Source organism: Anoplophora glabripennis, unplaced genomic scaffold, assembly GCF_000390285.2.
Source record: "Anoplophora glabripennis isolate ALB-LARVAE unplaced genomic scaffold, Agla_2.0 scaffold127, whole genome shotgun sequence".
Lineage (NCBI taxonomy): Eukaryota > Metazoa > Arthropoda > Insecta > Coleoptera > Cerambycidae > Anoplophora > Anoplophora glabripennis.
Window position 1 is genome coordinate 333079 of NW_019416291.1, and position 15346 is coordinate 348424.

Consider the following 15346-nt stretch of genomic DNA (forward strand, 5'->3'; position numbering starts at 1 on the left):
ATATATAAGTAAATTATATATAATTTGATAATTGGCAATTTTCCTTAGATACATACGAGGTTCTCTTTGATGATGGCTTTGTAAAAACATTAAAGGCGCATCGGATGAGTAAGGCACAAGGAAAAATCTTGCAATCTTCTCCCCTTTTCGATCCCATCAAAAGCAGCAAGCAAGATCGGAGGGATAAAAAAAGAAAGCTCAATGTCGCTGCTTTGTTCAGGAAGAGACCGAGGGTAGAAAATGTCGAAGAAAAGTTGAAAAAATCTACAACTGCTCCGGAAACTTCTACTTCCACTTCATATGACGACGCTAACTGGACACCTCAGTAAGGCAAATGTTTTTTAACAAGTGACTGGTAATAATTATTACATATTTGTAGTTGGTATAAAGGTAAGCCAGTCGGAGTTGAATCTACTATTGAGACAAGTGATGGACCAAAGAATTCAATCATTGTTCCTGATCCGCGACTACCGCATGGTTGGAGCAAACATCTAGTTCGCAGGACACATGGTTCGGCCACCGGAAAATGGGATACAATTATCGTTAGGTAATATGATGTTGGTAAATTCTGTGCACTGTAAATATATTTATCATTTTTTTCAGTCCGGAAAACCGTAAATTTAGGTCTAAAGGGGAAATTAGGAATTTTATCGAACAGAATCCAACTTTGGCTATAACCGAGCAAATGTTCGATTTTAGCCTGACATCTAGGCGCCAGAGAAAGTCTGGCAGTGCAACCACTAAAAAAGCAGCCGTTGAACCTGAACAGCAGGAGCCTGTTCCTGTTCAAGAGCAGCAGTCGGAGCCTCCTGAACTGACAAACGAAGAAGGTAACTTACTTTTAGGGATCAATAGTATGACTTTTTTGGTAATACCAGTATGTTCAAATCCGATTAAATCTGCTAATGCAACTAGTTTAAAATACCACACAACTGACTATAAGTTAAAATATAGGCTATAACTTTTAAGTGGGGATCAGTTTTTTAGTGGTAATAATAATAAATAGTCAAGTATTAATTTGTTTTTTAAACTGCTTTAAATTCTTGTCTGTGCCGCCACTGGGCAGCTTCCAAACTCGATTATATGAGCTCGCTTGTCAGTGTAAAAATTTCAAGTGTTTTTGTTTATTTTTTCAAGATTTTTAAATATTAACTAATATGAGGCATAGCCATAAATTACGTAATAAATAAAACCGATTTATGGTTTAAAATTATTATTTTTGCTGTTTTATAAAATGTCTATAATAAAAAAATTGATAAAAATACTTATTAGTCTGATAGACTTATTTTTTAAAATTATTTTAAATTCTTACTAAAAAGTATTTGCTACAATTTTTTTAAAGTACTGTGTTTAGTTTCTGAATCTCACTGTAATGGACGAACTACAAAATATCAATCTATCTGATGTGATGTGACAAGACGATAGGTGGGCAAAAAACAAACAGTCAACGTTAACTCGGCAAAACGAGAATAGCCTAATATTGCCAATGCTTCATTTTATTACATTTAATTTAGTTTCAGTTTATGAAAAAGGCGCAACTGTATGAAGTAATAGTTTTTAATGAAATTGAAAAAAGAATTTGTACAGGGTGTCCTGAAATTAATGCATCAAAATTTGCTCATAGATTCTTAAAACAAATTTAGGTGACTCGTATTTTTTTATTTTTGCCAAGTGGCACCCTCTTTCGGACTTACAGCCCCCTGAAGTCCGCCCCCTAAGAATAATCTTTTTTTTTATATTTCAGAACCCTATTGTACGAGAATCACTAAATTTGGTACACAGAGGTTTTATGACATGTGGAATCTGATAGTGCTATGCTTTTTGGCGGGAAACCCCCTTAAGACACTTTGAAGTTACCATTGAATTTAGAAACTTTTTTGTCTTGATATTTTATTCGTAAAACGCAACGTTTTAGGGAAAAATGGCGAATCGCGATATGCATTCGATCACATTTTGACATTTATTTTTGTATGAAATATTTATTTTGTTATACTTAAATTAATTGATTTCAGCTAATAACCAAAGTTTGAGGATCCTTTTTGAAGACAATGCATACAAGTGTCCAATCGAGGGCTGCGGCAAAAATTTCCGCAGAGAAAACCTAGCGCAAATGCACGTCAAACATTACCACCCGGAATACACAAAATTTTTAGATTCTACACCAAATGTAGCTGATTTAGCTTACGCTCGCACCGTTGGCGAAAACTTAGATAAATCTCCGGGCCCTTCAAAGCCCCCACCCCTGAAGCAAGCCGTTCGAACATCAACTCCGAAAACACCAAAGCAGCCCAATTCTCCTCTTTCGGAACCACCCGAACTTAAACCCGCCATCAAGCCGCAGTCGCCGGCTCTATCGAAAGCGAAGGATGCAGAGATTATAAAATTGTTAAGTGCGAAGCCATTCGAAAAGAGCGAATCGGAGACCGTGCAAGCTCTACCGCCTGGCTTACCAACAAACATGTACCCCGATATCAAACTTAAGGATCTTTTAAACAAGTCGGAAGCTATGCCGAAACGTGACGATATCAACTTGAAAACTCTCTGCACTACCAGACCTCCCGTCGGCATCAAAACTCTGCTACCAGTGGTGAGGAGTTCGAACGTGGAAACGAACGTCGAGGAACCTCCGAAACCGACTGTCAAACGTAAACGGAGGATTTCCGAGAACATCGAGATCGTGAAAGGTAAAGAGAACCCACCACCCACCGCCACAACACCATCTTCTCAGCCCCCCGCATCAACTCAACCACCATCAACAACACCCCTCGAAACACAGCCACAACAACAACAACAACAACTACCACAACAGCCACCACCGCAACCACCGCCTAACGATATAATTATTGAAGGTGGTGAGGTTATAAAGATAGTTAGGATGCGGCAGGAAGAGATCATCAACTGCACCTGCGGCTTCACCGAAGAGGACGGCCTGATGATCCAGTGCGAGCTGTGTCTGTGCTGGCAGCACGCCTACTGCAACAACATCGAGCGTGAGAGCCAGGTTCCCGAGAAGTACGTCTGCTATATATGTCAGCATCCTCTAAGGGAGAGGATGTCCAGGAAGTATTTCCACGATCAGGACTGGTTGAAGCAGGGTACGCTTCCCACGGGTAGTTACCATAGTAAGGACGAGGAGGCCGTGCAGAAACGGTTCGAGAAGCTGAAGAAGTGTCACGATTTGTCTGGGGGATTACTCGAATTGAGGGAATACATGCACAGCCTCAGTATTAAAATGAAAATTGCAGAGTAAGTGTTCTATTGTATTTATATTTTCTAATTTTGCATCGGTCTCTATATCCCAGAAATAAATGCCAATATTTTAACCATATATTTAACTTGTCAAAAGCTACAACTTTTTTATAATTTCTTTTTTGGAAACTCACAATTTTGTCCAGTATTTTTTACTCATTAAAATAACACTAATGAGACACCTACGGATTAAAGACATATCTAAGTAAGGTATGTAATGCTTTATGCAATGATTCAGTATCTTAAAGTTTTCTACTAGACACCATGTCAGGTGTAAAAAGTGTGACGAGGTATTAGCAGTTGTGATTGTGCATCATGTCGAGTTTTACAAATAGTGAATATGTTGATACAATGTTAGCTTAAGGTGAAAACTAGATAGCAACGCATTTATTTGTTCATGTTGTTCAGGAACTTTGGAATCATGAGTCTTTTAACGGTAAACTTTAAAACCGCTGTTGACAACAGACGAATCATACTGTGAACATTTAAGATGCAGTTTTGGAGAGTTGCGAATGATCCTGGAACTGACACTAATAAAGTTCTTTACAGTGCAATGTATCAAAAAGTTCAATTTGTATTTTAAAAGAATAGCACTTATACCCGTACCATGTACAAAAAGTATTGCAGAGATTTCCAGTAAAATGTGGGCCAGAATAGTAAACGAATAGTTCATTGAACCTTAACGTTGTACTAGAGCGGTCAAATGGTCAAAGAATTTTATACTTTTTAACTAATAATATTAAATGATTTTCTGGATGATATTCTGCTGGAAATTTGTCGAAACGTGGTAAGATTATGATGGTGTTTCTTGACACAATCCCCAAATTATTGAGGTGGATTGGTTGAAATTTTCCAATTGTTGTTGCATAACCCGCCCGATTGCAACATTTGATTCTGTGTGATTTTTATTTATGGGGTCATTTGACATAGGTAGTATATTCTACACCAATTAATAGGGCTGTTGAACTATGAGAATGAATAAAGAATGCAGCAAGAATAATTGCAACAATCCGAAAATGCTAGTGCGAGCTCTAAGAAAATTTTCAATCCTGTGTACAACTATAGCTTGACAGTAGCGGAGGACATTTTCAACATTTGTTGCAACTTAATTTGGTTAAATAAGTGTGAACCTACCCAAATAATGTTTTTTTTTTCGATGAGAAAAAAATTTGACGGTTTACTTTTGATTATTTTTTTGCTTACCTGGTTTATAATAAATTTTATTAATTTTCTGTAGTAACCGAATTCTGCATCTTTTTGTTTATTATTCATTTAACTAAGCATTTTGATTTATGCTCCAAAGTCATGTAAAAAAAATTTAAAATTTAAAAAAGTAAATTATCTAAAAATCTAGACATTTTTTTAAGAAAAATTATTGGGCAAAAGTTACTGCTTTTGATGACTTATGGGGTAAAAATTTTGGCACCTGTATATTTCTGTAGGGTTGCAGTTTTAATTTTTTTGAATGTTGGAAGTTCATTTTTAAAATAAAATCAGTTAATTTTACAGATATACAGTAAAAATCGGTTATAACAACCTTCAAGGAATCGTTTGTTTACGGTCGTTATAACCGATAGACATAATAAGCAATAATATAATATATTTTATTTCAAATTTTTATAGAAAAAATGAGAAATTTACAATGCAAGTCTTTAAGTATGTACATGTATTGCTTTGTGTTCAAAAGATCTCGCGTGCTTCATTTTCAATTAATTGTTTTCGAATAGAAACTTTATTTTATTCTTTACATTCTTTTTCTTGCCTGCATTGGTTTCTCTGTTTTTTAATCTCTATATTATATGTGACTTTTCTTTTTTATTAAACTCTTCAAGATCGTGATAGAATGTGGTAATTAATACATATACAGGGTGTGTAAATAAGTGGGAATTATTTTAGGGGGTGGTTGCCGAAGTTATTTTGTGAAAAAAAAGTTTATATAAACTTAGGTCGAAATATGCTCCGTTTCTGAGATACAGAGTATTTAAATTTTAATTTTTTATTTATTTTTATTAATTATTTCAGAGTTTTCAAGATATTGACTCGAACTTATATGAACTTTTTTTCACAAAATAACTTCGGCAACCACCCCTTAAAATATTTCGCATTTATTTACAAACACCCTGTATGTAGTATAACTGTATGCATAGATAAGTCGTAATTTGTCCCAAACGTACTAACTGGTGTCAAAAGCGTGGATGCCGGCGGGGCGGGCGGAACAGCGGTGCATTGGTTTTAAGGCTGTATAATCACTATTGGTTGTTATAACCCATAGATTTTATGGTAAATGTATATACAAACGTGTCGCTAAATCCAAAAAGTCATAGAGAACTTCCAAATTCCGTCGTTATATCCAATATGTCGTATAAATCAATGTCAATTTTCACTGTAGATACATTTAACATCATTATAATTTTTTTCCTGCCACATGTTTTGCTTTTTTGCCTTTTTACACTTTAACCATATTTTAATGTAAGCGAAATGTTTTGGACAGTTTCGTTAAAGAATTGCATATTACAGAATCATTTTATTACATTTATCCTTATATTTTGGTATTGGAGCAAAGATATTCACATTATATTTAATTGAATTAGATTTCTTACTCTTGTTTTTCTGCCAACATAGTATATTTAGTTTGTATTATTAATTACACAACAAAATATGTGAAAAGTGTACAAGAACTAAATTCAATAGTACTCCAAGAAGATAGAAAAAAGTAGTTCAAATGTCCCGGGTTAGATTTTTGAATTGACTAGTTTCTTTTTTGACTTTTGTAATATCAAATAATTTATTTTTGAAAATTTTCTCTTTATAGATATTTTTCTTGATCGCTCAAGTTTTTGAGTTATAATGCAAACTTACTTTTTTTTAATGGAACACCGAAGTATTATTAAATTTTTTAAATCTACCTCAAATTGTGTGAAACATGATATCTGAACAAAAATATTTTTCAAAGATATTAGACACCAAATATATATGCATTTAATTGTTTCATGTTATAATTAAAGTGAGATATTGATTAAAAAAATGCATAACACACTTAATTGTATTATGAATTACGAAACAGTTGATTTACAAAAAAAAATAGTGTATCTTTAAAAATCTTATTTGTCAAATATCATTCGTGACACATCATTTGAAAGCTGTTTTACATTGATCCTAAAAATGAAAAAAAAATGTGAAAATTATTCAAAAGAGAGCCAAAAATGAAAAATGAATAGGTTGTGAAATATGTGGTTTTCCCCATTCAATTTCTCTTGAAAATCAACCAAAATACATATTATCTAGTTTGTCTCTTCAGGAAATATCAGAAAACTGTATTTTTCTATATTTCAGAGCAAAAAACCACCCCAAACTGTACCTTTGGTCGAAAGCGTGGGAAAAACTTCCTCTTCCGGAGAAAATCAAAGATGAACACGAAGACAAAAAACCAAAATTGGAAAACGACCACCAATACATGAAAACCGAGCTGGATCTGGACAAACAAGAACCGCAAAACGACTCCATGCTGATGATGATACTGAAAGCCGGGAAAGACGTGATACCCAAACTCGACCTGAGCACTCTGATGGACGGCAACATAGGACAATCAGGGCCCATCATTCCTCAGCCGGAAGCTGCGATCGACTCGGCTGATTGTCGATTGAATCTCCTGGAACACATTATCCACCAAGAGTCTTTAGTCGAGGAGCGACTGGATGATTTCGAGAAACAAATAGAGGCCTTAGAAGATGGCATGAACGTAGAATCGGATCCGAATTATCCCAAAACAAGGCAAACGCTTCAAATGCTGATTAGAGATTTGGGTATGTTGAAAGAGTTTAGTCAGAGTACGACGATTTAATCTTTGGTTATTTATATAAATATTTATGTTATCCTTAATACAAATTTGTTATGTGTTTCTATAGTTCTATGAAATAAAATAAATTAATACACTTTATTATGATTCGTCGCTGAATATCCTCCTGCTTCTTCCGAGACGCCTGATTTCGTTGCTCGACGTTTTCTGTGGCAGTTCGCAAATGTGGCTGAACCTGATGGAGCAGTCGGTTCCCTGATAAGTGTAAGTCCGGAGAGCCGGGTTGTAGGCCAGTCTTAGACATCTACCGTCCCCTTTAATGGCAGTCGACGGATTGTCCGTGTTGTTGTGGGAGCCCGGTGCTTTAACGGGCCTAGCGCTGTTGCTCCAAATCCACAGTAGACCTGGGTTTAAGCCGCCAACCCAGAAATCTTTGCCTGAAAAATATATTTTTCGAAAGTTTGGAAATAATACAGGGTGTTCTAATAATCCGTGTACGTGAACTACTAATTTTTGGGGTCAAAGTAAGATGATATAATTTTTGGTAAAAATATATTTTTTTATTAACAGCTCTTATTACATTATTTATTATAAATTACACATTTATTGTAAATTTCATGCAATTTTCCAAATTTACCTCAACTGTATACTCTTTCCGAACTCAGTTAAAGATGTATAAAAACGCCTAGCAAAAAATTTAATGAGTTTCATAGGTGTCCCTAAAAGAGTTTTCTGCTAAGGTAAAAAATAATAATTTGTATACAGGGTGATTCACAACTTATCCAAAAAAATTTGGTAATGGATGTGGCATGAGAAATTGAGTCGATATCATTAAAAAAAATTTTGTAAAATCCTTATACTTTCCGAGGAAAAAATGATTGAAGTTATAGTACATTCAACCACTACATAGCTGGACAACTGTAGTCTCTAGCGTCATTTGAAATATGCCCCAGCGACTCCGAATACTAAAATCCGATTTTACAATCGTCACTGCGCTAGTGTTTACCTGTTATCTGTGGTGTTTACAATAGTTTTTTCGTAGTTAGTGTCAAAAATGGTTAGCGAGTATAGCAATTCGAAGCTGATGGATATCGTTTCAATTATTTATTATGGTAATAATAAATAATAATAATGCTTTATTGGGTTGCTTTATTGGATTGCTTTAATAATAATGCTGGTGAAGCATTTGTGTTATGGTGAAGCAATACAACATTTGTCTTAGTTCGTATAAACTTAGTAAAACGGACCCAAAAGTGTTTACACATTGGTGGATAAAATTTAGAACAATTGTTGTTGTAACATCGGGTATGCGGTGCAAAATCTAGCCGTTCTTGGCGAGTTTGGGTCACGAACGGTTTCTTTGTTGATGTTTAACTTGTCAGACAATGTACAAATGCTTAAGCGCCAGTTAGATGTGATCAGCGCTCACAAACGGTTGATAGGAGAGGTGACAGAAGCTCCTTCAGGTAGATTGTCTTCTACCGATAGACACCCCTTCTTGAACCGTTTTGTCCATTCGAACACGCGTTTTCGACATGCACTCGTCTCCATTCACCAACTGCAATTTTCGAAGGATTTCCGAGGGATTTTCGCCAGATTTCACTAAAAATTGAATCACATGTTGCTTGTAATGTGAACCACTCATTTTCACGACACCACTAAAAAAGTTCCTTCTGAAAAATACGCATAAAACACAAACCAAACGTGCTATCGATTTCAACCTTGGATTGTACCTATAAGGAAGGTCCCCCCCCCTCTAGACAAATGTTGACGTACGATGCAGTGTTGCCAGTTCCCGAGTTATACTAAATTCCCGGAACTTAATTGCTACACCTCGTATGTTCATTTGACCAACAACATATTTTAATTTTTTATGTCCTCAATTTTCCTTATATAAATTATATATTGTCCGCCGAATTACATCTCTTGTCATATCATCGATATTTTTAAATTTTTGTTTTCTCTTCCTCTTTACGCAATGATCTATAACACCTTGTTTAACAACACGAAAAATTGTGGAAATTGAAACTTAAGTTAATACGTGATGTCTATTTATAATTTTATCTGATTTTTCATTTTCTTCATTTTTTAAACAATCGTAAATATTTGAAGTGACGCTGACATTGAACATGTAAATCTTTTTTTTTAAATTCTAAATCTGTTTCATCAACAACCGGGTCTACTAATTCAATATTGTCTGGCGGTATTTCGTTTTGTTCCGTTTCAATTTTTCAAATATTTTAAATATTTTAATGCCGACAATGTTAATGTCTGTTTCACATCATGGTAATTTCCCTCACAGTACTCTTTCTTTGATGCTTGCAGATAAGTCTTTGTGCCTTTTTTACCGTTCCTGGCGGCCGATAAGAACTCTTTCCACGAACTTTTACACTATTAATGTAACAAGTTAACAAAGCAATTTTGGATAGAAATAAAATTGTCTTATCAATTTTTTTTAATTTCGAGAATCTGTGTTAGTTCTGTGTACACGGAATATTTGGGACACCTTGTATATTGCAATATTTTTAACTGATACGAGTATCTATATTAGATAAAATCGAAAGAACTATAAGCCAAAAATAAATAAAACAATTCGCTTTTGCGAAAGCAGTGTACCTACCCCTTAAATATTGGTTACTTTGTATAAAAGCAATGACATCTTGATTTTCTTCAATTGTCTCCATTTCGGCTAAAAATCCACCTAATGATTTACACTTCTTGCTTGCTACCTTCCAGTCATACTCTCTACCAGCTGACGTAAAAAACTGGTAACAGTCCGCTCCTACTCTGGTAAAATTATTCGGGCAAGGTTCTGCTAGGACAATTTGAATATTTTAACATTGTCGATATTATTAATATATTATTATCTTCTTACCATTATCGATGCGATTTCCAGCTACCGCGTAATATAACATTTCCTCGACACGCCTCAATCGCTTCTCCATAAAATCCACCCTGTATACTAGCTTTTCGATAGCTCCTAGGAGATAGAGGTCGGTCTCGGAGATTTGCCTGGCGGGTGGCGGTTTCTTGTTAACATTACCCGTGGACACTATTTTGCCTGGACTTATTTTGCTTTCTTTCTCAGTCATATCATTGTCGATTTTCTCTTCTATAATGTAAGAGTTCGGAACTGGATGGAGTATCATAACACGGGCACCCCTTAAAAAGATAATCGAAATATTACTAAAATCAAGAAATTGCCTGTAAATAAATGACTTTATTATTAAAAAATTATTTGTAAATTTGACGCTAAATTTTAATGAATAAATGATAATGGAGATAATTTTGAAATATAAAAATAGATAAGTAGCTTTTAGCTTTATCGGATGGGTTTTAAAAATTTAAATTTTGAATTAAATATAGTACTGCATCCTTGTGGCAACGTTCTGTATTGTTCGTCTGTTTTATTTGTTGGCCGCCACACATAGTATATCTTATCTATGGCCGCCACTGAACTGTAGATGTCGCTTTAGTTCGCCGGCAGTTTATTTAACGTCAAGTTTAAAATGAAAAAATGGTGGTTTATGGGATGTTTATGGGGGTTGCATTAAAATGGAAAATCAATTTTGCGTATTATTAACTCATTTCGTCATTATCTATAAATTTCATAAATTAAAAAAGGTAATGTGTTTTACAACTGTAAAGTTTAGTGTAAACTACTGTTGCCTAACCTAGAATTTAAAATAAAAAGAAGTCTTCAATAGGTAAGTCCACTTTTTAACTATATTATATCTACATGTGTTTTGTAAAGCGTAATAGAAAACTGAAATTAAAATTACTTTGTGAAGAATGTGATGTTTTTACCTCTACCTCATATTCAGTCAATTTCTCTGTGAATTATAGTTTTTTTTGAATAAATTAATTATATTTATATTCTAAATTCATGAAGATATGGGTCATTGAACCTTCTCTTGACCTCCATTTGGAGATGGATATCTAGATCACTATGCAACAGTCTCTTGGAGATTTTTATGATTTAGGTTAAAATTTAATAAATTAAAAATAGTAGGAATATAGTTACCATTGTGAAGGGAAAATCTTATGTATATTTACAAAAATTTTAAGTACCTATATAGACTAGGCGGTATCTGTTTTGGTTTGGGTGAATCGTATCCACGGAGATTTTTGGCTTTTTGGCTTTCAAATATCACTAGAAATGAACATTTTTCTATGCGCATAAAAAAAACGTGGGCTTAACTTTTGGCAGCACAATATGTTAAAAAAATTCGAAAAATGTTATATTTTTCTTCCTATTTAATTAGGTATCTTTTCAAGAGTTGATTTTAGGCGAAAATGGAAGAGGAAAAAAAATATTTGCAATTAAATTTTTTACAAAACATGTCTAGTTACAAATCGAATGAATCATGATTGTTATGGTAAAAATCGAAAAAATCGCAAAAATGGGGTTAAAAAACAATACTTTTTAGGGAATTTTTTTGTGGCATTTAAATTGGATATAGGACCTTTATACTTGGCTCAAAAAAACTTCAAGTTATGTAGAATTATCACACCAAATTTCATCAAAATCGGTTCGATAGATTTTGCATAATAATTTTGCAATCCAGATTTTGAAAAAAAAAAAATTCAAATTTTCAAAATTTTGCATAGCAAAAACCAAGGCCCTTAGATACGATACTTGAAAATTTAATCACATTTAGAAAGGCTCCCAAGCTTTCAAACTTTTTTTGAAAAATCCGAATCCGTCAATTAGGGGAGTTCTGGTGCTTGTTTAAACATTGGTCGAATTTTTGTACTTATAAACAATTAGAACTTTGTGAATATTCAATCAAATCAAATTTTTAAGCAGGTTTTAAAAATTCCTGGAGACGCTTCTTTAAAAAAAAAAAAACAGAACGATTGATCAATTAGTTACGTAGTTATAGCCGTCATTTACACTAAATGTACTGGGACATCCGGGCTAATTTTTCGAAAAATACCTTTGGTATTCCGAGTACTTACCAGGTCTAAGTTTACAATACTTTTCTTCATTGGCAACCTACTTTAAAACGTGTTTAAAGTTATTTATGCAAGCGGGAAATTCAATAAAATCGTACGGGTGGTAGTGGTGGGGGAAGCAGAGAGCGCGGCCGCTTCGGCCTGCTCGAAATTGAATCGGCTATAACTACGTAACTAATTGATCAATCGTTCTATTTTTTTTTTTAATAAGCGTCAGTCCAAAAACTTAAAACCTGCTTTAAAAAATTTGATTTGATTGAATATTCACAAAGTTCTAATTGTTTGTAAGTACAAAAATTCGACAAATGTTTAAACAAGCGCCAGAGCTCTCCTAATTGACGGATTCGAATTTTTCAAAAAAAGTTTGAAAGCTTGGGAGCCTTTCTAAATGTGATTAAATTTTCAAGTATCTAATGGCATTGGTTTTTGCTGTGCAAAAATTTGAAAATTTGCATTTTTTTTTTCAAAATCTGGATTGCAAAATTATTATGCAAAATCTATTGAACCAATTTTGATGAAATTTGGTGTGATAATTCTACATAACATGAAGTTTTTTTGAGCCAAGTATAAAGGTCCTATATCCAGTTTAAATACCCCAAAAAAATTCCCTAAAAAGTATTGTTTTTTAACCCCATTTTTGCGATTTTTTTCGATTTTTACCATAATAAACATGATTCATTCGATTTGTAACTAGACATATTTTGTAAAAAATTTAATTGCAAAAATTTTTTTCCTCTTCCATTTTCGCCTAAAATCAACTCTTGAAAAGATACATATTTAAATAGGAAGAAAAATATTACATTTTTCGAATTTTTTTAACATATTCTGCCGCCAAAATTTAAGCCCACGTTTTTTTTTTTATGCGCATAGAAAAATTTTCAATTCTAGTGATATTTGAAAGCCAAAAAGCCAAAAATCTCCGTGGATATACGATTCACCCAAATATGTTTTTTTGAAACAGATACCGTCTGGACTAATACTTGTTAGAGCAAAACCTATAGCGAATCGTCACAATTGGCGTTTTTATTATCCCCGTGTGCCGTGTGTATTGTATTGTTTTTCCAATAGTCAGTTGATAAAATATTGCGCTGACTCATAAATATCGCACCCTTGCTTCAAAAGTGTCACAAGTCAAAATCCTTAATTTTTCAGAAAAGATGAAAAAGCTCTAGCGACAAAAGTAACTAAATTGTTTAAAAACATTATTGATGATTATAAAGGTTTCAGCAAAGGGGCCAAAAACCAAATAGCATTTTGGAACCATTTTAACTGCAACTAACTGAAAATCAAAATCAATGGTGGTATTATGTCAAAAATTGAATTTTTTGAGTTGTGACACTTTTGAAGCGAAGGTGCGATATGTACTTACATATTATCATCATTAGCTATTGGTTCCTTACCTTTTATTTTGAACGGTCCAGTTTTCAATCAAAGGCCCCCAGATACCGTCGTCTTCAGAGCACACATCAGAGTTTTTCACGTTTTCCACATTACTCGTGTTCTTCAAGCAAGCGGCGCGGCAATTTACACAAATTGCACTGAATAAAGCAAGCACTGTTAAACCCTTCATGGTACGCTTTGATTGTTATACTCGTGGTCATCGGCATACGAACGAAGACTCGAACTAGGAAACTTTGGTGAATCACAAAATGTAAAAGCACTCTCTCTTTTCCTTATCTTGGTCAGGGTACAGCGTAGGTCGACGAAAGTCGAGGGAATTTATTTTGCCAAATATTTCGTTTATGAAAGGGAAAAAAATATTTACAGGAATAAGAAAAGTATATAATATAGTTTTTGTTATAAAAATGGGTTCGTTTCTCGTTTATATATTGTTTTCCTACTAAAATTTATGAGATTTAAAATTAAGTTTTTACAGAATATGAACTGTAGCGTGGATTAAGGTAAAATGTTCTTGTTGTTTTTCTAAATGTTTTTATTATATGATTTCAAATATTTCTTGTTTATTAAATTCTTAATTAAAAACCGTTATTGTTGAATGTTAGTTAATTTAAAATTTAATTAATTTAAAACTTAAAGAATGTGGGATATACGCCTTGTATATTTAGCCAATAAGTAATTTTCGGAACGCTTTTTGTGTTATTTAAAGCTAATTACATTGCGATTACTCTTTTGTTCGCCCGTCTTGTTTGTTTATAACTTATAGCTACCTAGATCCGTAAATAAAGTGTGGTGATGGACTGTTTGACCTACTTTTGGGTTGATACGATACGCCACTGGAAAGTCCGTGTTGATGAAATGGAATTTACATTTATTATTTATTTCGCAGTGGAAAGAAATAGGGGCCCTGGGGACTTTTTCGTAGGTGTTAGTATATGAACTTGATATCGTTCTAGAAACTCGGAAGAAAGTTTTCGTTTTAGGCATAGAAGATATAGTTCACGAGGTTTAGAGACGAAATTTCAATTAACTTTTGTTGAAAAGTATCGTTGCAACTTGCAGCGAGTGTATATTTTTTTTAAATTGCGTACTAAGGTTGATTTTTCAGTTAGATATTGTTTATTTAAACTTTTAATTAAACTAAATAATAAAAATCGAATTAGATCATAAAACCTGAAAACTTGAAAATTGTTGGTAAACATTTTATTGCATTTTTTGACGGGGAAGGGTCTGTAGAATGATAATATCAAAAAAGTAACTCGAAAAAAGTGACACTAAGTTGAAAAATTGCAAATAAGTGACAAATTTACGTGTTTTTTCACTTTTTTACTGCCCACGAAAATCTAAACGATCTACCTGAAAATTAGTCATTTTATGTTGCATAGGCAATTAAATTATCTACAATTTAAGGTACCTAGTCATTTTTCACTAATTAATATATCATTTTTCAAAAATTGCGCATCGTTATTGCAAAAAGCAATGGATGTTGATGAAATTTATGGAAATGACGGTCAATCCATTCACCAACATGTGTGTCAAACGCCGATTCAATTGACCGTGAAATTGTTGCTGAAGGTATTTGTTAATTAATTTCGTTTGTTTTTTCTGCAACTGTTGTTTAATTACTAAATGTTAATTTTAGATGTTAATATCGTAGATATAGGTTTTAATTGATCCAAAGAAACGTATCGAAAAAGAAAAATTTTAAAAAGTTGAAATTAAGTTGATCTTTACAACTGAACAAAGCAGGATGTGCAAAACAACGTTATAGACAAATTGTCGCAGGATCAGACAAAAGCCGCTCGGGAATTCGCTCTTTTGCATTAAATAAAGCTTAATTTTACAGTAATTTAAAAAAAGAGAAATCACCTACGCCTCTTTGTTCCCAAGATAGGTTTTTTATAACGTTAAGGGTTAAACTTTTATTTCCAAAAAGTTTTACAT

The 15346-nt window shown here is 33.4% G+C and overlaps 2 protein-coding genes across 2 annotated transcripts in view; one reads left to right on the plus strand and one right to left on the minus strand.

The window, feature by feature from the left end:
* LOC108903614 (PHD finger protein 20) overlaps positions 1-7186 on the plus strand; it is an 8445-nt gene extending 1259 nt beyond the window's left edge. Inside the window, exons 2-6 of the mRNA XM_018705846.1 lie at positions 49-325; positions 380-547; positions 604-830; positions 2013-3246; positions 6583-7186. Coding sequence (XP_018561362.1) covers positions 49-325; positions 380-547; positions 604-830; positions 2013-3246; positions 6583-7090 — 2414 coding nt within the window. The 3' untranslated portion in view covers positions 7091-7186. The remainder of the gene's footprint in view (positions 1-48; positions 326-379; positions 548-603; positions 831-2012; positions 3247-6582) is intronic.
* Positions 7180-13574, minus strand: LOC108903562. Its single transcript, XM_023457458.1, has 4 exons — positions 13405-13574; positions 9921-10207; positions 9666-9857; positions 7180-7482 (listed from the first exon to the last, which is right to left on the minus strand). The coding sequence occupies exons 1-4, from the start codon at positions 13572-13574 to the stop codon at positions 7187-7189; spliced, it is 945 nt and encodes a 314-aa protein (XP_023313226.1). The 3' UTR covers positions 7180-7186.
* Positions 13575-15346: the final 1772 nt, after the last annotated feature.